This window comes from Haematobia irritans, chromosome 1 (genome assembly GCF_050003625.1).
Source record: "Haematobia irritans isolate KBUSLIRL chromosome 1, ASM5000362v1, whole genome shotgun sequence".
Lineage (NCBI taxonomy): Eukaryota > Metazoa > Arthropoda > Insecta > Diptera > Muscidae > Haematobia > Haematobia irritans.
In genome coordinates, this window is record NC_134397.1 from 2,108,592 (window position 1) to 2,134,567 (window position 25,976).

General features: G+C 32.2%; 2 protein-coding genes across 5 annotated transcripts in view; one reads left to right on the forward strand and one right to left on the reverse strand.

Moving 5' to 3' along the window:
- The window catches only part of Fer2 (basic helix-loop-helix domain-containing Fer2), a 105,689-nt gene that overhangs the window by 76,366 nt on the left and 3,347 nt on the right, over positions 1 to 25,976 (reverse strand). The gene's annotated exons all lie outside the window — the stretch shown is intronic.
- On the forward strand, positions 425 to 25,299 carry LOC142219983 (organic cation transporter protein). 3 transcript variants are annotated; one of them, XM_075288811.1, is made up of 8 exons: positions 429 to 594; positions 686 to 902; positions 20,522 to 20,927; positions 21,024 to 21,291; positions 21,383 to 21,776; positions 24,122 to 24,302; positions 24,402 to 24,547; positions 24,612 to 25,299. In XM_075288811.1, the coding sequence occupies exons 2-8, from the start codon at positions 867 to 869 to the stop codon at positions 24,705 to 24,707; spliced, it is 1,527 nt and encodes a 508-aa protein (XP_075144926.1). In that variant the 5' UTR covers positions 429 to 594; positions 686 to 866; the 3' UTR covers positions 24,708 to 25,299. The 3 variants fall into 3 exon arrangements, with proteins under 3 accessions (XP_075144924.1, XP_075144926.1, XP_075144925.1); XM_075288809.1 differs by having other exon boundaries at positions 425 to 902; XM_075288810.1 differs by lacking the exons at positions 429 to 594; positions 686 to 902 and adding an exon at positions 12,601 to 12,887.

Here is a 25,976-nt window from a genome sequence, read left to right on the forward strand (position 1 = left end):
TTTTTTCAATTGATATAAACATTTATTTTAAAACAATATCAAATAACCATTAAATACAAACAACATATTTATTTTATGCTCTCAATGACTTTAATAGAGTTCATTATTTTCCATTTCTCATATTCTTTTGAAAATGGCGTTAGATGCGAACTTAGTACATACAATTGATTTTTGTTTTGAATCTAACTACAAAAAAGCTTTTCAAACGTTTCATAATTTAACCTGAAACGGTTTTAAGTACAAACACGCACACACCATTAAGCATTTTACAAAGTGTAAAGAAAAAGCTTTGCCAGTGCTGTTAACTTATACGCATGAAAACAAGTGTTTTTACCTCCCCCTCGAATTGGCAAATAATCTTTGCAATATGGCTTTTAAAAGCAACAAGCAAACCGTTATCGAAATTAGATCGTTAAGAGCCTTTATGAAGGCAAGATCACAAATTCAAATTGCGGAATTGGAAAAACAAAAGCCACACAGCGATAAAAAAAATATTTGCATTATTGCCGGTGAAGAAAACAAATAAGAAAATCATGAGTGGTGTCTTACGAAGGGGATCGTTAAATTTCGATCTAGATAATCGGTCAAAACGAGGTAGCATTGAAACGAATTTGTATGGTGGTTATTGTGATACTAAAACGGTCAAAACCCCAGAGATCAGTGTAATATCCTTTGATTTTCGTAGACATTCGGCTGATTTAAAGAAAGACAGAGTAACTGATGAAGTCAACGCAAAACGTCAACAACCAATTTACCCAACCAAAAACCCTAGCGATGATCCTGACAGTGATATTATATCCGATTTAATTGGTCATTATGGGAAATGGAATTTTATCTGGACATTTATTTTGAGTCTATTTCAAATAATGCCAACATTTCAAATGTTTGCCTTTGTATTTCAGGTAAGTCAATGCAATAGAATAACAAAAAAATAATAAAAAAAGGTACAAAAATAATAAAAACTTGAGCTTGAATAAAGTTAGGGTAACTGTTCCAGCCATATGGAAAAGTTTATACTCATTTATTTTGGAATAGCCAATTAATGGAAGATACTAAGTCAATGTGTGTCTCTAGATATACCGCTAGATTAAACAATTAAATGCTTTTTTTTTAATTTCTTTTGCCCCCCAAGAAAAGCAGTAAATAATGTTGAGAATAAAAATGGGAGGAAGGCAAAACAAAGTCATTTGAAAAAAAACAGATTTGGCCAAAGGTGGGACGATGGCATTGATGTTTAATAGATTTTAACATTTGATTGAGTTGGAGACATAAATTATTTATTTATTTTTTATTGAACCCCATTCTCTGCTATAATTTGTTTGCATATATATATGCTTGTGATTTATAACTGATGTTTGCTGCAAATAACACGGTATTGGTTTTTTAAAAAAGCCTCTCGCTCAAATCTCAAGTGATCGTGTTTGGAAGGCAACATTGGCAGCAGCCGAGTGTTGTTTATAAAACGGATTTCATGTGAGTCCAAATTTGCTGTATTTTGCAAAAGGTCATGTGGTATTTCCTGAAGACACTTTCGTAGATAGTAAAACATTACCTTAACCGGCATCATCTTAAGCTCAAGTATACATTTCAATATATGTCACCAACTTAAGTGTTTTTTTATGTAATAGCACAATTGATTAAAGATAATATTAGCCAACAAAATTTAATAAAATAATATCACATATATACGACCTATATATCGATAATTGAGTTCCATGATATTTAAAATGAACTGACTCACAGTGGGGAGTCATAGTGATTTTTTTACCCTACACCTCTTCTAAGGACAGTAGTACTTACGATTTTGCAATGGTCGATTTTTAGACAAATTTTGAAAAAAAAAATACGTTTGACTCGTGAAAGTCAAATTTTCGCCTTTTTTAGACATAATTAATTTTTTATTTTGTAAAAGAAAGTTACGTATTTGAAGGAAAATATTGGTGTTGTAAATTGCAAAAATATCCTATACAAAGTTCAAGATTTGTGGTACAATTGTTTAAGAAATTCTGAACTAATTTGTGGATAATAAGAACTTAGTAAACCTGTATGCTTCATTTGTGTATAATTTCCCCCATTTAACTAACGTAATATATTAAACGTAACGTCAAATATTAAAATCAAGGAAACTTTCTCATATTGGAGCAATTTTAACTAAAACATAATAATTTTTATGAAATAAAAGGCTCGCTGTTTGGATATAAACAACGGCCATTTTCATTTTGCTATATAAGATGTTAACATTTAAACCTGATTTAAATAACTTCTGGCCTTATGTATTCAATAATGCAATTTATAAAATTCCTTCATCTCCTCTAATATAATAATAATTATAATATATAGATTAATTTGGACGAAAATCGCTTTGTTTCGGAATCACACTTAAGATTTGAATATCATATACATTTTTGATTAATATTTTCTCATTTTGCAAAATTTAATAAATATAAATGTTATTGTATTAATTTAAACGACTAAAGTAGGATATAATCTGATCGACTCAGCAGAACTATATCACAATGGACTGCCCTTTAACCTTAACTATACAGTTGTCTTCTTTGTTTCATTTTAGTCATGGAATTGTTTTTTTTTGTAGTAATTACCCTATTCATAAAATAACCATTAGAAAAAAATTAACCAGATTCTCTGAAAATCATATTGAGTTACGCCAGTATTAATCGTTTACTAAAAGTGTCAGTTTACACGGTATTAAGGGTGGGAGAAACATTTTTCCTATATCCCTAGCTCGGGCACCAACTTTTTCTGCCTTAGCCATCGTTATTTATTATGTACACTCATAGAAAAAAGTCTGCTAAAAACAGCAGTCGATGTCTGCTGTTATATTTTTGTACTTCAGGGCCAAATGAATAACAATTTATAAAATTTTTAGGTTATAAATTTTTCCCCAAAGCATATTTAAGAACCAAAAGTAGTTTTTGGTATATTTTTGCACTGTAATATACTTACAAGCTCCTAAATACGATCAGCAAACATTTTGTTTGCTGTTATGCCTCAATTCGATAAATATTCAGATTTTTGTTCAAATACTATAGATATTCATAAAATATTGGTTTACTTATGTTGGGATAGCTCCTAAGTTGACATTTTTATTTGTTTTAGACAAAATAAAACATATTTTAGTGTAATCGAGCTTCAAAAATAGCAGAAAATGTTTGCTATTTCAGCAAACAGTGACTGCTGTCCCTTTTTCAGCAGACTTTCTGCTGTTTTAGCAGACTTTTCTGCTGTCCCTACTAACAAATTTCTTTGGGTGTAGTTATTTTCCTTCCGTTATTATTTTTCGCTTTGTATGTATTAATACATATGAGAATATCCATTCGGCGAATTTATAATTTACGCAATAAAATTTATTAAATTTTTTTATTTATTAAATTTTTTTAAATAAAATTTAATTGAGTTTTTTTTTTAGAATATTATTGAATTTAGTATAAATAATTTAAACCAAAAGTTACGAAAATTTTACTCAATCTGATATAATTGAATTAAATATCAGTATTATTTCATTATTTTTTATTTTAAAGATTTCTACAGAATGAAACATTTTCTTTAAAAATTAATTTCAATAATACTACTTGTTAAACTATAGTATACCTAGTATAGCTTATCATGCAATTTGTAAACCCTCTGTAACCCACATATTCACTCAACAACATTGTAAGTGCGATAATAGTGATAAGGACAATGACAGATCGATTAACCGATTCTTTGAAGGCATTGAACTTGCTGCGTTCCACGTTTTAATACAATTTGTTCTTTTATTGAACTTATAGCAGTTATGACGAATCATCTCCACACTGAAAAAATATTGACCTAATATGAAATATTAGGCAACCTAATTTTAGGATACGCAATTTACAAATTTCTTTAAAATAAAGAAATTTTAACTTACAGAAAATTCATAATATTTGCTTTAAGAATTGATTTCTTTAAATTTAGGCTAATTTCCTTAGAGCAAAACAAACATTTTTGATGTGAAGAAACGACTTTTCATTTAACTGAAATATTGAATCTTAACTAATACGAGTACTTGTTATGAGGATTTGCATCCTTGATAAATTTTTTTTTGAAATTAGGAAAATATTTTTTTGCGTAAAATTTTCGCATATAATATGGAAGCTGAGATTTAAATTATGCATGAATACCTTTGTCAATATATCGAAAAAAAAGAGGAGAAAAAATCGATTAATGATTTAAATCCATATTTTAAATTTATAGAGCCTAATTTAAACTAGATAAAATATATTTTTATTTTAAAGAAGTAGCATCATTGGCTTAGAATCAATACCAACATCCTAAAGGGAAGATCAAAAATTGAAGTAAACTTATTTTGAGTGTAAGATAGACGATTCGATTCAGGAAGAAATGAAAATATTATCGGCCAAAATATTTGGGGATATAGCATTACTTGATTTATTTTGTTTCTTATTCGATCTTTTTAATTTTAAATAAAGAATTTTATATAGCATTACTTAATAATATTGAAGGTTATTCTATTAATTCCACACTTGCCAATAGGATAATGACTTACTGACAACTGAATTTTAAGTACAATATTAAAAATATAACAATTCAATTGAAATGACCTATTTTTTCTCTAATCTCCTGCATAGATTAAATTAAATATAAATAAATTAAACTATGTTTAAGGTTTCAATCTTTAAATTTTAAAGTGTTTTCAATAAGATTATTTTAAGGAAACTTATAATTTATAATAATAAAAAAAAAATAAGAAATAAATACATTTTGGTTTTAAGGATTTAGTTTATGCACATGAAATTCCGTTTTTAATTTTTTGTCTCGTAGAATTTATTCCAAAAACCGCAGAATGCTAATGTATGTGCTTGAACCCATTTGTTGAAATTTCACCCACATTGTGGTCGCAAAACAAAAATCAGTGGCACCTGCATTTCGTTGACAAATAAAAATATAGGCCTTTTGTTCAAATTTTGATTGATCAACATGTGACAACAGCAGTAAAACCACAAACATGTCCATGAATTATTGCCTTCTCAAATTACCACCAACCACCGCAATCTTCTCAAATGAGGTGATTGGATAAAAGGAAAAAAATAAATACTTCAAATTATGCAGTCAATAATCAAATCTGCGTAAACCATTATTTTCAACAACTGTCGGATTGCAAGTTTATCATTGAGACAATGAATGGATAATGATGTAGTAGACTTAGTCTCTCATTGGAACCCCCCTGTACTATTAGGCTCTGATTTAGTCAATCTAATGACAGCTATAAATTGCATTCGTTTATGAACACGCACAGTTGTAATAACAGCATAATGTGTTCAAAATCACGACATATGCCGATGAAGCAAAACTCACTGGTATCACTGAACTGATACACTCTGCGTCGTTTATCTTCATCTATCTGTTGTCGTTGTACAGAGCCAGGTTCCGGCAATAGCTAACCGGTAACAGGTTTCATAGTAGCATGGTGGGGTGAGACGGTTTAACGTATAAAATTGGAGATTGGCCTCATGAACTAATATCTATTGTTAAATAATAAACCATTTAATCATAAAAAGGAACACGTTTACCCGATGTCCGAGGGATCTTGGGTTAAATTACTATATCTGGCATACATAATTAGGCAGCGTCATCACCCCAGTGAGTAATGGAAAAGTTTTTAAAGTGGCGTAATTTCCTGAGGTATGCGAAAGAAGAAGGTTGTGGCTGTGCTAAAAAAGCGGACAATTGATCTAGATATAAGAGAAATTGCATTTCTCTTTCTTTGCCGTTTATTGATCGACACGTGATAGGGTAGGTTAGGTATAGTTGCAACCCGATATTTCAGGCTCGCTTAGACTACCGCAGTGGTGAGCTTCCCTCTTGATAAAAATACTTGGCACAGCAAAAGAGATTATGATATATCATATTTCCCACCTAGTACAAGTGCAACATTTTTCATAATTGTCGTGATCGAATAAGAAGAACCAATCTCTATAAGAAGTGGACCTATTCAATGGCTCATAGTTGTAACGATTCTCCCTATAAGGTCTCAATCCGGAGGAATGTGCTACCTTATTGCTTCCGGCCGTGCTCAGTCCTGGGGAAGTTATTTTTCCTTCGGATGCAGATTTGAAAATTTTGAAAAAGAAAGTTAGTAAGATAGCTTGAAATTTAATAAGAGACAGAGAGAGATATACAATTTAGATATAGAAGATTTGCCATAACTAGTGAAAATAGGTGGCTTAGGTCTTAGGTTGCCACCGACATTCTTACACCCTCCCAACCATGTTGATTTCCGAGCTTAATCAACCCAATTATGGTACCCTTTATTGGAGCCTCATTACCTTTCGTTAAAATTGGTCAATGGATCTTTAAAACATAATCTTTGAATAATTTATATTAACATATAACATAACAACAGATTTAACATAATATAATTAAATAAATTAATGATTATGGTACTTATGCAGAAACTACAATAAAACAATGATAATCCAGTAACAAACGATATTGGGTAAATAAGTTAATATTTTAAGTATGATAGAGAGAATGTATTATAAAGAGGAATGAAAATTATAAAAACTCACCGAAATCCTCTGTTCTGCGGGCCCGTAGATAGAGATTCGTTGAGAGATAGAATTGATGCTATTTTGAGAGATTATACAATGACGTGTACTTATAGATATAATTACTATAATTAGTATGATTATCCAGAATAAAACTCCATTAAATTATATTTGGTACCCAAATTTTGAGATCTTGACTAGAATACAAAGGGGGATAGAATGAATTTGGCTTGATTTCTTAAGACTTGGGTTTATTATGCGGTTGATCCATAAGGCATATTATGTGGTCGATCCATAAAGCATTTATACCACTATTTTCAAGTTTATCTCGTTATGGATAGATCTGATGCACGAAGAGACATCCCATTAATACACACGATGCAGCCCATGTATTGTAAACGCCCAAGGCTTGAGGCCATCTATATATCGCAAGGCAGGAAGATTATCCTCTCGCGGATTTAAACTTTTTCTTATAAAGATAAACTTTTTCCACTTATAATTTTAGTTTTCCGCGCTCTAGGATATAGCCAATGATCTATAATATACGCTTTTCTTTCGGTTTGATATTTTTCTGGCGGAACCAAATTTCGTCCGTACTTTTCAAATTAAAAAATTCAATTTTTCTCCCTTTTTTTCAAATCCATATGGAAACAAAATTCTCATCGAAACAATTTTTATTGAAACCTACTGCGACATGAACAGAGTGACACACACAAAGGTAAGCCTTTGTTATTTCCCCTGTAGAAACTCTATTATATCCAATGCAAGAGTTGACGCAATATCATGCACTGAGACCCCGCAGTGGATGTCGGGATGAAGCATATACACCGAAAAAAAAGTGAACTGTTTTGTAGGAAGAATGAACTATCTCGCACGAAAATTGAACTAAATTTTACTCCACATTTTGATATTTCCACAAAGCGTTGTTAAAACCAGGAAATTTTAATGTCATGTTGTACTTTTTAACAGCAGTTCACGAAATTACATCATCTCACAGAAGAAAAAATTAATTAAAAGTAAAGAAGAAAATCATTGGCGCCAAATCATGACCATTTTAACCATACATTCATAAAATTTTTGAGACACTTAAAAAAAGTAAGATTCCATTAAGCTGTGGAAAATTTCGATAAAAATAATAAAATTCAACTACAAGCAAATAATTTTTTTTTTCAATAAAAATAAGTTACGTTACGTTACGTTAAGTTAAATTTAGCGTTAGTTTAACTACGGAAATTTTTTCTGTGTATGCGTGGATTTATGAAAAATGTGTACTCTGCAAAAATATGGTTCTATTAATCCAAACATTTCCAATGATTTTGTATGTGTTTTACATTACGTATTTTACCAACATCGAATTTTTCCCTCTTTTGCTAGCCTATAAGATTAATATTAAACGACCCACTCTAATACAAATAAACTCAATCGTTAATATATTAAAATTAACGGACTCAGCGTAAAACATAAACGTAAATATTTGTTCGAAATGTACGCTCTATAAAACTTGTTTTTATTCTCATCTGTATTTGGACATTACAACAGATGCTCTGAGGGGTCTTTGCACTCATCTACTGATTCACATGTCACTCTTTCTCACAATACAACGGTAATTTTTCATCTTTTCAACGATACCGTTTAAATATCCATTCAATTGATCAAGCCTGATGCCATCGGAAACTCTGTGCTTCCGCCATGATTTGTTTCAGATGTAGCACGTGCTTCACACGACCCCCTCTCATCGTCAGTGGCGTTGTCAAATGCTGATAATGTCGTAAATAATTGATGGCAATTTGTTGATGAAACAAAAACAACGCAAGTGCTCTCACCTGTAAGTAGCGTGGCCATATTAATGGGATACGATCATGGTGAGCAATTACAGCTGCTGTCAATTATTTCAGCCAGTGTCAAGAGCACAATTCATGGGGTGACTAAGCTAATGTGATCTCACATCTATCTGATTGATCTCTGTGGGAGTGTGTAGATGTGGTATCTCGACAACGTCATAAACAAATATTTGATTAAAGTTTATCTACTATGTGAGCCTATATTCATATGATATTAATTAAACTAAAACTCTTATCTCCCCAAACCAAGCTTCGTTTAGTAGTTTGTTGTCAAGGAAATGTACATATATCAGCCTACTGCATCCAAAACTTCCGTTTGGATATACTATCTCAATTATAAACATTGAATATAATTTGTCAACTTTCTAAAAAAAATTAATCAAAATATTGTGTTTACAATATCTATAAACCAGTTGGCATTGATTCGGTGAGTAGTTAGAAAAAAACACTTTGAAAAATATTTGATATATTAAATGTCCATCCACTTTGCGACTGTACATTTTTTGTTAAAAAAAAAAAGAAAAAAAAACTTTTACGACTGCTCGCCATGATAAAACAAATTAAATTATTAATGGTCGTTTTTTTAAATATAGTTAATTACAGAAAAATATATCCTAGCGTCGAATACACAAAAGTCTGATTAACGTAGATTAACACTTAATATAAGTAAATGAAAGATTTATTACTTTTCATGGTTGAAATGTTGATATTATATATGCTGCTTTTACTTAACCGATAACTTAGAGTAAAACTGCAAATTGTAAACTTAATTATCTTTAATCTTCAATACCTTTTTTATATGACATATATGCCTGCATGTCTTCGAATTATGTCTGCACTGAAAAAGCTTGCCCAACTCCTAATTTGTCTTCACTTTACAATTTTACTTGAATTCAAGGATTTTGACCTTCCCTTAAATTTGAGTTGCAGGGTAAAGACTTAAGAATTGATTCCCACCCAAAAAAAGCGAATTGTGGTATGCATTTAAGCCGCAATTCTCTTTAAAATATGAGTTTAGCATTTTTTATACTCTCCACCATAGGATGGGGGGTATATTAACTTTGTCATTCCGTTTGTAACACATCGAAGTATTGCTCTAAGACCCCATAAAGTATATATATTCTGGGTCGTGGTGAAATTCTGAGTCGATCTAAGCATGTCCGTCCGTTCGTCTGTTGAAATCACGCTAACTTTCGAACGAAACATCGACTTGAAACTTGGCACAAGTAGTTGTTTTTGATGTAGGTCGGATGGTATTGAAAATGGGTCATATCGGTCCACTTTTACGTATAGCCCCCATATAAACGGACCCTTAGATTTCGCTTGCGGAGCCTCTAAGAGAAACATTTTTCATCCGATCCGGCTGAAATTTGGTACATGGTGTTGGTATATGGTCTCTAACAACAATGCAAAAATTGGTCCACATCGGCCCATAATTATATATAGCCACCATATTAACCGATCCTCAGATTTAGCTTGCGGAGTCTCAAAGAGAAGATGAAATTTTCATCCGATCCGGCTGAAATTTGGTACATGGTTTTGGTATATGGTCTCTAACAACCATGCAGGAATTGGTCCATATCGGTCCATAATTATATGTAGCCCCCATATAAACCGATCCCCAAATTTGGCTTGCGGAGGCTCAAAGAGAAACAAATTTCATCCGATCTGGCTGAAATTTGGTACATGATGTTGGTATATTGTCTCTAACAACAATGCAAAAATTGGTCCACATCGGTTCATAATTATATATAGCCCCCATATAAACCGATCTCCAGATTTGGCTTGCGGAGCATCTAAGAGAAGCAAATTTCATCCGATCCGATTGAAATTTGGAACATGGTGTTAGTATATGGTCTCTAACAAGCGTGCCAGAATTGGTCCATATCGGTCCATAATTATATATAGCCCCCATATAAACCGTTCTCCAGATTTGACCTCCGGAACCTCTTCATCCGATCCGGTTCGGTCTATAGTTATATATAGCCGATCCCCAATCACACAAAAATTGGTCCATATCGGTTCATAATCATGGTTGCCACTCGAGCCAAAAATAATCTACCAAAATTTTATTTCCATGGAAAATTTTGTCAACATTTTATTTCTATAGAAATTTTTGTCAAAATTGTATTTCTATAGAAAATTTTGTTAAAATTTCACTTTTATAGAACATTTTGTCAAAACTTTATTTCTATAGAAAATTTTGTCAAAATTTTATTTCTAAGGAAAATTTTGTTAAATTTTAATTCTATAGAAAATTTTGTTAATTTAATATATATCACGTATGGACTTACTTACAATTTAGAAGACGGTGTTAGGAGGTTTTAAGATATGTTACCTTGCCATCGGCAAGAGTTATTGCAGCCCAAGTAATTCGATTGTGGATGACAGTGTTTAGAAGAAGTTTCTACGTAATCCATGGTGGAGGGTACATAAGCTTCGGTCTGGCCGAAGCGTATGTACCCTCCGGTCCGGTGTTAGGAGGTTTTAAGATATACCTTGCCACCGGCAAGTGTTACCGCAACCCAAGTAATTCGATTGTGGATGGCAGTGTTTAGAAGAAGTTTCTACGCAATCCATGGTGGAGGGTACCTATCAATAACTCGTCTACCGTTCCATATGTTGCCAAGAAATTTTCCCAATTAAATTCCTCATCCATACGAACATTTTGTAGAAATTTCATAATATCATCGTGGGTTGGAAAAAATTATACAAATTTTGCGTATTCGTAAACCAGAACCTTGAGAAAAGTCTTTAAAAATTTTTCCTATGCGTCTTTATTTTATAATTCAGTTACTTATCGACTTTTAGTCAAGTAAAAAACTTTGCATCATAGAAATTCGGCTTGTATGCTAAGCAAACTTCGCATTCGTATTTTAAGGACGAGAATTATTTGTGCTTATTCCAACATTTTCAGTCCGACAGTTGGTTGTACTTGAAAGATTGATAGTAAATGTTCCAGATATGATTTTGTTTTTGAATATTTCCACAAAAAAAAAACAAAAAAATTAAATTCGCCGGAATATCATCGGCCAAAATCATTCCTCCATACAAAGTACAAGGCTGCTAAAATTTTTGATTTAATCTTTAGTTTTTTAGGTTACACATAAGACTACATTGGTCGATTTTTAAGTCAACATGCTATTATTGGTATTATCTTCAATGTAATGAGAATACCAATGTCGGCTCCTTTACTTGTGGTTTCCAAACACGCTTACCTATAATGAGATAATCTCGCTCTAAGTTTGAAATTAGATTTTGTTTTGGAAAACATGTCACATTTCAAATACCCAATGAGTGTAAGAACTCCCATAAAAAATATTTTAAGTTAATTCATAAGAGTGAATGCCAATGATTCTGCGAATGATGGGGGAAGTATCACTTACCTGGACAACATTTTAATCTATGAATTATTCGTAAGACATTACAGTCTAATTGCGCTTTTGTAATGAAATACAAGTACTTGTGAACAACTTAACACTATCTATCTATGAGTACTTATGCATGCGAAGATCATATTAGATCTTATCGTTTTTATGGAGAACTAGTGGTCAAGATATTATCGAAGTTGAATTTTTATTTAGCCAATTTAAAAAAAATAACATGGGTTCCTTGTATGCTTGGTCATGCTACACTAAAAGTTTAGCCGCTAAAATCAAAAATAAATCAGTAAAAAAAAGTATAAAATATTACCTCTTTGATGCATATTTTATTATAGCTTGATGGGGAATAGCCCATAGCAACTTTCCAAAAAGTTTATTTTGTTTCAAAATGGATTATTAATGAAAAGTAATCGTGAAAAATGACGATTTTAGCATGAAGTTGTACATGTTTCGTATCAGTTTACTTTTTTTCAGGGTATCAGGGTATTAATCGACTAAAAGCCCATCTATTTCTCAAAGCTAAGTGTTTGTTCCCACCACCCTTTGGAGATTTTGGGAAACGATTACGATTTTCATATATTTAACAAATACATTCAATGGTACTTTACCGCTTTTCTAAATTTTTTATATGACATGGGGCATTTGTATACCCAGTAAAATGCAATAAACTAAAATGCAATGAATTGCACCATTCCCTATATAGCCTAGTGTTGTATTAATCTATGGATATGCATAAATTGTAAAAATATAGCTTTTTTATTCTTTGTTCGTTTGAGGTCTCATACGTTTTTCTCACTTAAAGTGAATTCAGTTGAGAAACGATCTTAAAAGTGGTAAAGTTACATCAATAGTTTGTGGTCTAGAGTGCCTTTATTGCGCAGCCTGTCACAATAGATACCGAAATGAGACAACAAAATGAAGAAGGACAAATATTTTTCGATACCTCGGAACAAATTGATTTCGAGCATCTTAGCCAAGATGACATCGAAAATCTTCAATCACAACGTCTGACCAAGATGCTAGGTCACGTTAGTTTGTGGCAAATGTTGTGGTGTGCTATTCTGTCCAGTTTTCAAGGTGTTTCCACATTTCATATTTTCGCATTTGTATTTCAGGTGAGTGGTGATGCAGATGTCTCATAGTATTATCTCCACAAAATTCTTATAAAGCTAAAATTATGACTTTTTAATCATGCGGGGTATTGGTAAGGCGAGGGTGGGGAATCTTGCTACTTTGTTTTTTTTTTTTTTTATTCATAAACCGATTGATTGATAAAGTCCCTGTCTTCTTTCAATTGTATGCTTGTTGCCGCCACAACCGTTTAATTAAAAGTGTTAGAATCGTGTTTTATTTGCACCCAAAGCAATACTCGTAATTCAGTTTTTTTTGTTATTTTCATTATTTGGTGGATAGCAAAGTTATTTGCAACGAATATTGTGTGTAAAGTTGAATGTTGCTTAATTTAATTGCACACCGGTTACATTTTGTTTTGTGTTGATAAAAGGCAGGAGTGCGCTTAGGTACGTTAGAGTTGGGGAGTAGTGGAGGTCAGGGTATCATATTTTTCTGCAACCCTCAAACAACTGGAATTGCATATTTAGAGTGGGCACTTGGTGTTCCCAACCAAGGCAAAGCCATTGGCCATTGAATAAAGGCGCGAGTAAAGTTCCAAATGAACTCATGAATGCCTCCACAATTGTGTCGGATACTCGATAACGGGTAACTGTTTATTCAATACTCTCAAAGAATTCCTTATCGAATACATTTTGAAGTATTTACTCTGAGCACCGATGGCAAATTTCACAGTCTATGGCAATTATGTGTCTTCAATAGTAATCATTGACAATCAAAGTTACTATTGTGAGAAAAGCCAGAGTTGGTCAAAGCCTACAAGATGCCCTACACTAAAACCTTGAAAATTTGAAGAAATTTTTAAAGAAAAGATGAGACATTTGGGAAAAAATATTAATACACTAACAAAATTAGGTTATCCACACTGAATTTATTTTTTTAGGAACGAAATTTAAAAAAAAAAATTAAGAAAATCATGAATCCACCATGAAAGAAAATGTACAGTGCCACACATAAGTATTGGTACAGCACCCTAAACCACATAGTGGCCAGGGTATCTGCGAAAAAATGTGCCTACCAGTAATATTGATTTTCCATAAAATATATACCGATCGACTCAGAACCACCTCCTGAGTCGGTTTAGCCCTTGGTGTCCGTCCGCTTGACCATGTATTTGTTGTTCGCAGTATTCAGGTCACTATTATTAACCGAAATTTGGTACAGTGTGGATGGAAGAATGGGGGAAATAGGTACAAAAAAAAAAACAAATTATTAGTCCATTCATTGTCTAGGCTTGATGCTGTTATCAAACAAAAAGGAATGCAAAAAACTACTAACAACTAATTTAGGACTACCTGTGCCAATACTTTTGTTCTTCTGAAAATGTATCTTTTTTAATTATTTATAATTGAAATATTGAAAGAACAAAAAAGTTTCTAAAATAAAAAATGATCTAGACTCTTAATGCAGTTACAATCCAAATTAAAATATTTTTTAATTTGAAATAGCCTCATATCACTTTTAATATGTAGTTTTTAAACAAATTTTTTTGGTGTGTCAATACTTAGGTGCGTCACTGTAGGTTTATTTTAGAAAATTGTAACTAAAATAGTTTTCTTATTGCAAAATGTTACAAATAAATTAATACTTTTTTTGTCAAATTGAAGAAAATTTATTAAAAATAATATTTTTTTATTGTTTAAGAAAATTTATATTTTAAAGGAAAAATTGGATTTAAAAATTGACAAAATGTCTTTATCACTGTACGAAGTTCAAGACAGGTACAATTTTAGTAAAATTTACTCATTGATAAGCTTATGTGCTTTACAGACTATCAGTTATTCCGAACGGAATGTCGGTGTTTGTAACGAATCTTACAGTGTGTCGAATCGATACGACTTGTCGGCGATGACTAAATTATCGGTAAATGTGTTATCGATCCCATAAACATGCAGCAGTATCCAATGGCAAATATATGGTATATGTTCGACGCGAGCACTGTCGTCCGGAATAACTGATAGTCTGTAAGGCACATTATAAACTCAATTTAAGCAAATTTCTCCCATTTTAGGAAAAATATGTACTATTTTATTATACCCACCACCATAGAATGGTGACGGGGGTATAATAAGTTTGTCATTCCGTTTGTAACACATCGAAATATCGATTTCCGACTATATAAAGTATATATATTCTTGATCAGGGAGAAATTCTAAGACGATATAACGATGTCCGTCTGTCTGTTGTAATCAATCTACAGTCTTCAATAATGAAGCAATCGTGCTGAAATTTTTGCACAAACTCGTCTTTTGTCTGCAGGCAGGTCAAGTTCGAAGGTGGGCTATATCGGTCTAGGTTTTGATATAGTCCCCATATAAACCGACCTCCCGATTTGGGGTCTTGGGCTTACAGAAATCGTAGTTTTTATCCAATTTGCCTTTAATTTGAAATGTAGAGGTATTTTATGACCATAAAGAGGTGTGCCAAAAATGGTGAGTATCGTTCCATGATTTGGTATAGCCCCCATATAGACCGATATCCCGATTTTACTTCTTCTTAGAAACCGCAGTTTTTATTCAATTTACCTGAAATTGGAAATCTAGAGGTATTGTAGGACCACAAATACGTGTGCCAAAATTTGTGAGTATCGGTCCATATTTTGGTATAGCCCCCATATAGACCGATCTCCCGATTTTACTTCTTGGGCTTATAGAAACCGCAGTTTTTATTCAATTTACCTGAAATTGGAAATCTAGAGGTATTGTAGGACCACAAATACGTGTGCCAAAAATTGTGAGTATCGGTCCATATTTTGGTATAGCCCCCATATAGACCGATCTCCCGATTTTACTTCTTGGGCTTATAGAACCGCTGTTTTTATTCAATTTACCTGAAATTGTAAATCTAGAGGTATTGTAGGACCACAAATACGTGTGCCAAAAATTGTGAGTATCGGTCCATGTTTTGGTATGGTCCCCATATAAAACGACCTCCCGATTTGAGGTCTTTGGCTTATAGAAACCGTAGTTTTTATCCAATTTGTCTGAAATTGGACATCTAGAAGTATTTTAGGACCATAAAGAGGTGTGATGGAAACGTTGAGTATCGGTCCCTATTTTAGTATAGCCCCCATAAGAACGATCTCCCGATTTAACTCCTTGGGTTTCTAGAAACCATAGTTTTTATCTGATTTGCCTGAAATTGTAAATATTATGGTATTTTAGGCTCACAAAAACGTGTATCGGATTAAGTTTTTAAGTTTGGTAATGCCTCCATATAGACCGACTTCACTTCTTGAGGGTGTAGAAGGCGCACTGATCATGAAAATTGCTTAAAACTCAATGTAAAATTTCCAGATTTTACTTCTACAGATTTAAGATTTCAAATCAAGACGTTATTTTATAATTTTCTTGCACACTTACAAGAGATGTTAATGATTCCTCTGAAACTCAAACAAAAATGGTTCTTAAAAATCCAGAATCTGATATAGTCCCCATAGGTGAAATTTTTAATTTATCTTCGGGAAGTGTCCTCAAGTCCTCAAGCCCTCCAGAAATTTCAAAGGAAACCCTAATATTTGGTTCATGGTGGTGGGTATTTAAGATTCGGCCCGGCCGAACTTAATGCTGTATATACTTGTTTTTTAGTAAAATTGTGCACTATATTTGTATACAACTTTTGTTTTTATTTTTAATTAACCTCAAGTTAGCAAATAATTTTTCAAATAAGAAACTTTTGCTCACATTGGGCACAATTTAACTGAAATTTAATCTTCATGAACTAAAATAAACTTCAGTTGGCTATAGCGCCCCCTTTTCTTTAGTGCAAAGCTTTATTTTTTCTGTAAGAAATTTTCATTAAAAGCAAGCAAAACAGATTAGAAACAATTGTGTGCAGGAATTATTGCATTTTGCTGACAATACTATCAAGACACAATTTTTATTTAATTCGACATTTACGTGCTCAGTGTTTAGAAACAAATCGCAACTTTATCGTCTTTAAATAGTTCCAATAATTTATTTTTATTAGATTAGCTCAGCTTTAAATTCTAACTTAAAAAATCGTTGACGTTTCGATAATATAGGAGAATTTTTTTGGATTTTATTAAACTCAAGTAGACATTAATGTCCATATACAAAATAATTTATTGACAGCTTATGAAAAGAATTTATATGGGAAAACTAGGTTCAAGGTTTACATTAACTTTTTTATATATGGGGGTAAATATATAGAATTTTTTGGATTACTTTAAGTACAAAATATTTTCAAAACGGTTTATAAGATGTTTTCATATAAATTTCTTCATATATACAAATATGAACTGTTGTGAATATGAACATTAAACACTTCCTTCAACATTTCCCACAAGGTCAATTTTTCATTGAAGAATATTTTAAAAATTTTATAAATATATTGCCATTTTGAGTTTTTCGAACTCATAATACCTGTTTCATCGATATGATTTTGATATATTGCGAGTGAGTTAACGACAGCTGTTAATTAATTTCAGAGCAAAATAAAAATGTTCCAAATTTCTGGTTTTATACAATAAACATTTGTTCAAAAATAATATAAACAGCGGACTCGGTGTAAAAATCTTCAATATTCATCTCAGGAAAGGCTATAAATCTCAAAACGATATTATACGATACATACATACTCTTATTCATTAAAATAATGGTGACAGATATTTCATTTAGCATACTTCAAAATGTGATATATGACAATACAGATAAACAATAAAATAAAGATCAAATATTCTGAAAATGAAGCGAGTTAACTATGGAGTAATAAACAGAAATGTTTTAAAAATTCCGAATGGTATTATTTTTTATTCACTTCCAACACGAAGAGTAGGACACATCGAGACATGTTATGTAACTGGGTTGTATATTTTATAAATATTTCTTTGTATATTCTAACTGCTTATGGATTTGAATGCATGCGAGAACCGAATCTACTTAAACACCGAATTCCAAAATTGTCCTTAATTGCATGCATACTTACCTTGTTTTTTATAAATTATTCTTTAAGAGCAAAATAAAAAAAAAGTATTTCAGGGTCAAAAAAAACTCATTAGTCTAAAATTTCGTTCATCAGAACAATGACGATGCCTCTAGTGGATAATCGTTGCAGAATTCAGCCAGATACCATTTCTTTACATTAATTAATAGTAATTTAAACAATTCATGTTCAAGACAAGTATGCTGAACATTGCACGATTTATGATAGGAACTAATCTGCACTAATCCGGAGAACACTTATCCTAAACCACATTTTCTTCTCAATCAATGGCAATACCAAGTTCAAGTGACCCACTTAAAAAGTGAACATAAATGTTAATAGCACTACGTATGTGTATATCTGCACCTTCATTATTTCTAGGGAGGCTAGTCAATGGATATGGTCGAGTACAAGTACAAGTGGTCATGCCTTTGGACATCACTCCAAATTCATTGAGATCATTAAACGAACACCTGAGTATGGGTAATTAAAACTCCCAATACCGATCATAGTCTATGCAACTTAACCTCATTGAAATTGTCCATGGAGCAAATAATGCCACAATTTATCCATGATATCTGTTATATAAAAAAAAAATCCAGCAATGTCAACAATATTCATGTCCATTTCAAGGAGTTACAAACAATTTCTGCAGTCACGTTCTCAATAATCGCTATGCAAAATGCATATTGTACATCAGATATGCATAAATATTGGAATATGTCACCTGTTTTGCTTTTGCATGCTCCAACGATCGATTGGGCCACACCATCATTATCTCTTGTGGCACAAGATTATTGCCCTCAATACGACGTTTGTCGAAAGTAATGCTTCATGAAATACTAAAACATTTCAGTGAAATACATATTTTTTGTTTAATAAATGAGAACAAAGACTTGGAATACACTGAAACAAAAGATTACAAAGATTTCTTCGAAATAAAGTTTTTCTATTGCCACACGTACAAAGAAAAAATTATCATCGAAATTTCTCCAATTAAAAAGTTGATTGAAGATGAAAATTTTTTCAATTAATAAATTAATTTATACAATTAACTTTTTAATCAAAATGGAAAAAATTAAGTTTAATAAGTCAATGATTGAAATTTTTAAAATTAATTAATACAATGAACTTTTTAATCAAGCTCTGAAGACTGAGTCAATTAAAAAAGTGATTGAAATTTTTGTTTTTAATTTTTAACTAAAAATTTATTTTAAACAATCAATTTTTTTATCAAACTAAAAACACTAAGTCAATCAAGAAAGTAATTGAAAATAGAAAGTAATTGAAATGTTTTGAATGAAAAAATTAATTGAATTAAAATTTTAATTGAATTAATTAAAAAATTAATTGATTTCATTTCATTGAATGAAGTATTTTTTTTAATGTCCAATTAAAACTGTGATTGATACTATCATTTTCGTGATTGAAGACATTTCAATTAAAAAATTAATTGGATCAACTAATTCCATGATTGAATCAGGAAAAAAATGTTTGTGTGTATAGAAGGAATATGATCACCCTAAACGTAATTCATATGTTTGTCGCACGCAAGTAATTTTGTCGGAAATTACGTAACTGATTTCGGCAAGCATGTTATAGTTGGCGAGAAAACAATATTTTTCGACCAAAATGTTTCATGTTCTCCGTATCATTATGCTCTTGAAACATGTTGGAGGTGATCATATTCCTTATCTGGATGCACCAAGTCCAACATTCAAGTCAAATCGTAGTCGAAACTAAATGTATTCAAAAATATTATTGAATTATCCATATCAATTTTCAAATAAAAGTATATTTATATTAGGAAAAAAATAACTTAAGCACAAACCTCTATATTGCTATGATAAAATGTTCTCAGTGTACAATTAATGTACATGTTTACTCTATTTATGGTTATGTATCATAGACAACCCCATCCACCGGGCAATTAATGTTCATAATTCGATTTGAATGTTAATTCGCTTCAAATGTATATTAAAATTATTTAAGTTCTTCTCTTACATCTGGGAGTTCGAGTAAAATTTAAGAAATTTGTATTGCATGTTAATTGACAGCTGTCATTATTTCCGAACTCCATTCATTTACTGCTGAAAATTACTTCAACTGTTGAGGGTTGGGTTTCATAAGCATTTTCAGATTAATATGCTCCTCCCATATTTACGTGTACAAATGATTAGTAAACACCTTAAACTATTCATCAATTGTTTATTTATTTCAGTGATGTGATTGTAATGACAATGAAAATTCACTTCTTCCTCAATTGAAAAACAAGAATTCACGACAACATGGAACGGTTGTTCACAAGAAAAAATCAAGAACGAACGTTTTTGGTGGTTCCATTAAAGGGGTGTTCGTTTTCATGCATTTTCATTGACAACTTAGTCAGTTCCACAATTCAGTATGACGACGGTTATATTGGAGACAAACAAGTTACATGTTCGCCGTCCAAAAATAACCTAATGCTCACGAAACATGTTTGAGGTCTAGGATAGGGTGTTCAAATAACTGGATTTTAGGTTTTCCGAAAATCCAACTTTTTGAAACGGAATCCGATTAACCACGGTCGGTGTTTGATACCCTAGTCCAAGGATTCGAATTGGCAACAAAACACTACCGTGTTACTCCAAATTAAAGTTCTTTGAAAACCAAATTTTCTTTTTATTATTTTCAGACAGCCGATAAGGATTTCTGGTGTGCTCGACCTCAGCACCTGGCAAATGTGAATGAAACCATATGGAAAAATCTAACTCAAACCTCTGATTCTTGTGCGATACGAGACATAGATTATGCGGCTATGAATTCTACAGAGTCCTTATTGGATTCCTTGCTAACACCCCAAACAACATGGAACTTTACTCAATGTGAACATTTTGAATTCGAGACTAACAACAATGATCAGTCAATGACTTTGGTTCAGGAATTCGGTCTGGTGTGCTCCAATCGTCAATTGTTGAGTGTAGTGGAAATGTGTTTTTTAGCTGGAGCAGCAGTGGGTAGTGTCTCTAGCGGCTGGATATCCGATAAGTTTGGACGTAAACATACCCTTATGGCGTTCGCTTTATTACAGGCCACATTTGGTAAGCATTTCTAGACTCTAGACTCTGGCCATAAATGTAAACATTAAATTTATTGTTTACATTTAAATTTTACCACCTTCTTAAATGTGAACATAGGAACCATACTGGCCTTTTCAACATCCTTGGGCATGTATATGACCTTACGTGTTATAATTGGCTATGCATCGATGACCGTGACTGTTGTTTCATTTGTGCTTGTGGTCGAATTGGTCTCCGGCAAATGGCGGGTCATTGTGGGTATTCTCAACATTTTACCGGTTGCGGTGACCTATGTTATAACAGCGGGTATTTCATATTTCATTCGAGATTGGCGCACTTTGCAGCTGACCATTACGTTGCCATGGTTTGTTATACTGAGCATTTGGTAAGTACTTGCAATAGAAGTGCTGGGGGATGATAGACTTCCCTAATTAAATTCACAATTTCTATTCTTGCTCTCTTTGGACCGCATTCAGGTATTGTGTGCCCGAATCACCTCGATGGCTTTTGGCAAAAGGTCGACTTGATGAATTATATGGCATTGTGGAAAGAGCTGCACGTCTTAATGGCATCACTTTGCCGGCCAACTATAGGAAAGCCTTGGAAGCTGTTGTACCACCTTCGTCGCATAACAAAACGAAAACCTCTATAAACGGTACAAATTGTGAGGAGGCGACCTCCTCCGTGAACAACGAAAATGTGAACAAAACCGAGGTGGATGCAAATGCCAGTCCTTTGGTGGTAGTCTTCAGTAAGGCCTATCTAAGGACCACCTGTTTGACTCTGATTGTCTGGCTGACTTTGATAATCATTTATTTCGGTCTGACTTTGCACCTCAGCAACCTTGGTGGCAATATCTATGTGAATACGGTAAGAGCCCCATAACACAGAATATCCTTGGAAAGGACAAAACTAATAGACAATTTCGTTACTTTGTGTTCTTTGACGACTTATCTGTGTGTCCCTGATAAGTTTTGTGAATTGCCTATGGTGGAGGTTCTATCAATATTGATTTCCATTAAAATTCGTTGTTGCACAAAACCAACGACATTTATTGACATTTAGCAGGACCTCACACACACACATACACACACTCCTACACATCAACCCATCACACATATCATATAATAATATTTGTTCAGTGGTGAATGGTCATTACCCAGCACATACGACATGTTGATTAGAAAAATAGGATAAGTCAGTTTATAGCTTTTGAGATATATAAACATCGAAAATTGTTAAATTTTTCTGGGAATCGGATGGTTATGGAGCTATAAATCTTTAAAGATATATAAACCGTGTAATTGGGGGATCTAAGTAGATATGATTAGATCTCAAAAAAAATGATGAGGTAGAATTAGATACACCCAGGGGCTCTAATGCCAACTGAACTTTATTTTAGTTCATGAAGATTAGTTGATTTTAGTTAAATTTTGCACAATATGAGCAAATGTTCCTTATTTGAATAATTTTTTGCTAACTTTAATGACGTGAACTAAAAATAAGAAAAAAGATGTATACAAGATGTATATAGTGCACAATTTTACTAAAAAATAAAATAGTTAATATTTTCCTAAAATGGCAGAAGTTTGCTTAAATTGAGTTAATAAGTCTGTCAAATGAGTAAATTTTACTAAAATTGTACCTGTCATGAACTTCGTATAGCGCTAAAGACATTTTAACAATTTTTAAATCCAATTTTTTCTTTCAACATATGAAATTTTCTTAAACACGAGAAAAAAATTAATTATTTTTAATAAATTTTCTTCAATTTGACAAAAAAAAAGTATTAACTTATTTGTAACATGTTGCAATTAGAAAACTATTTTAGTTAAAATTTTCTAAAATAAACCTACATTTTCTTCCACGGTGGGTTCACTTTTTTTTGGTGTATGATTATATAATTCCATACATGACGAAATCTATATATAGGGATATAGATATAATTATATGGAAGACATTAGATCTAGGACAATATTGAGATCTGATCAGAGCTAACTCCATAGTAATTTGATATGATTAGATCTTACCATATATGAAAAAATATATGTAATCGTAACAAATTAGGTCCCCCGTTTTTTTACTCCGGATGTGGGATATGTCGAGGTGTCGGGAACGTAAAGTCGGACGAAAATTCCAGTCGATTACTGGGGATTGAGACAAAAATTTCTGGTAGTAGCTTTTTCATGTAGATCAAGGTTAGTTTTTTATACCCTGTGCCACACAGTGGAACTGGGTATTATAAGTTAGTCCGTATGTTTGCAACACCCAGAAGGAAACGAGGTAAACGCGTTGTATCTTTTGCAATCATGCTCAGGACCGCCCCCTGTGTCGATCTAGCCATGTCTGTCTGCCTGTGAACACATTTTTGTGATAAAAGTCTAGGTCGCAGTTTTAGTCCAATCGACCTCAAATTTGGCCCAAGTATGTGTTTAGGTCAGAATAGGACCCTATGGATTTTGGAAGAAATCAGTACAGATTTTGATATAGTGTATATCTTTTGCCCGATTTAAACTTATATGACCACAGAGGCCATTGTTTTACTCCAATTTACGGGAAATTTGGCTCAGTAAGTAGAATTCATTGAAATCGGTTCAGATTTAGATATTGTTCCCATACATAGATTTCGCCTGATTTACACTCATATATGACCACGGAAGCCAAAGTTTTACTCCGATTCTTTTTACTCACTTTAAATGTTGCACAGGGAGTAGAATTAACACTATTGTAACGTGTAGGGAATTTTGTCAAAATCGGTTCAGATTTAGATATAGCTCCCATATACATGTTTCGCTCGATTTGTACTCATATAAGAACCGTAGGTCAAAATTTCTGTCCGATTTACTTAAAACTGTGCACTGAGAGTACTATTGTCATTTTAGCTATACATGCCAAATTTCGTCAAAATTGACTCAGATTTAGACAAAGCCACCATATAACATATGTGTTTTTTCAATTTGGCAATTTCGAAAATTTTGCACTTTTCTTTAGAAAGGAATTCGCCATAAACATTATTTTTTCTCTTCCAAGATATAGACTTAGCTCTTTTCCATTCTTAACCCTGTCATTGTAAAATTTTTCTTCTGGGAATATTTGCCATTTTTTTACATTACTTATGTCGTTCTTTTTTTGCTCTTTTCCTATATTGAACCGCGATTGAATGGCTTGATGTCCGTGGTATCCTTCTCTGTGGGTGCCTGGATTCTTATATGTAGGCCATTGCTGGTAGCGTTGAAGCTGTTTCCATATGCCTAAGCGTCTTTGTTGTATTAAAATTGGGTATTCGCGTTAATTTAATAGCATATATGCTTATACCTGGCGTTTGCTGTTTGGCCGTCAATATTATACCCAAAGGAGATGAGAATCTGATTTATGTGATAGCATTGGCAATGATTGGTAAGTTTCTCGCCCTAAGTTTTCCACTTACAATGTAAATTTAATGAATAGAAGCCAATTTTGTATTTGAATGGTTAACTGAATTTTTCATATTTCCAGCAAAATGTGTTATTGGAGCAAACAATGCCATTATACCCACATACACCGCCATGCAGTATCCCACAATTGTGCGTAATTTCGGTGTTGGCATGGGCAATCTAGCAGCGGGAGTAGGATTGATACTGGTGCCCTATATGTGGCTTTTGGTAAGTTGGGGGAAATTTGAATGTGAAGTCCTTTTCAATTTACGCCTTTTTTATTTTTTAACAGGAACATATAGACCCCTTGCTTCCTATGAGTGTAATGGGTGTAAGTGGTCTCATTGGAGCCATCGCATTGGCATTGATGAAAGATGTTCGGCCGTGAGTTACTCCACTAAAAACACGCAGAGAAGGAATATGATCACCTCAAACATGTTTCAAGAGCAAAATGTTATTTTTGTATGGTGACCATGTAACATGTTTGTCACTAAAATGTTATTTTCTAGTCAAATATAACCTGCTTGCCGAAATCAGATACATGATTTTCGAGAAAATAACATGGTTGCGAAAACCCAAAAATAACATTTTGCTCTTAAAACATGTTTGAGGTGATCATATTCCTTCTCTGGGTGTAAGGAATGCAGATGTGTTCCCTTGTAATTTAAGCTATCTGTGATATCTCTTATATGTTAAAATTTGAAATAGGTTATATGTAAAAAACCTTTTTAAATGTAAAAATTACCTTACTTTAGAATAGAATTATTGTATCCTTCAAATAAGTTAATGTTTTCTAGGTTTATGTATATTATGAATATCATGTTTAGTTGTTTACTTTTTCTGATTATACCCAATTATCTACTTCTTGTCTTTAATGAATTCAATATTATTGAAATCCTTAAATTCAATGATTTTGAATCATGATCTAAAAACTGAAAATCGTATTAATAATAAATGAGATCTTCGAAAACATTTTTTAATCCACTTGTATATCCTTGAATATTTTTTACCCTAATTATAACCAACTCAATGTTACGCCGATTTCACAAAAAAGTAAATATTTTTCGACAAATTCAAGAAAATTTATTGTACAAAATTATTTTTTTCACTTGTTATAGAAAATTTTGTAGTTTGAAGGAAAAATGTCAAAATGTCTTTAGTACCAAACGATGTCCAAGATGGGCGCATTATTGGTAATATTTATAAATTTTAATAAATTCTGGAAGTAAATCTTTATGCTTCATTTGTGTATAATTTTTCCTTCTTTTTTAATTCATTTATCTAACGTACACAAAAAATTATAAAAGGCAAGGAAACATTCTCGTTTTTTTTTTTTTTTTTGAGTGCACAGAAAAAAATATCACCAAAATATTTCCAATTAAAAAGTTAATTGAAGTTGAAATTTTGTTCAATTAATAAATTAATTGGTACAATTAACTTTTTAATCAAGATAGAAACATTAAGTTAATTAAGCCAATGATTGAAAATTTTAAAATTTTTAATTAAAAAGTTAATTGATACAATTAACTTTTAATCAAATTCGGAAGACTAAGTCAATTAAAAAAGTGATGAACATTTTTTTTTTTTAATTTTTAATTAAAATTTTTTTCAAACAATCAATTGTTAATCCAAATAAAATTTCTAAGCCAATTCAGAA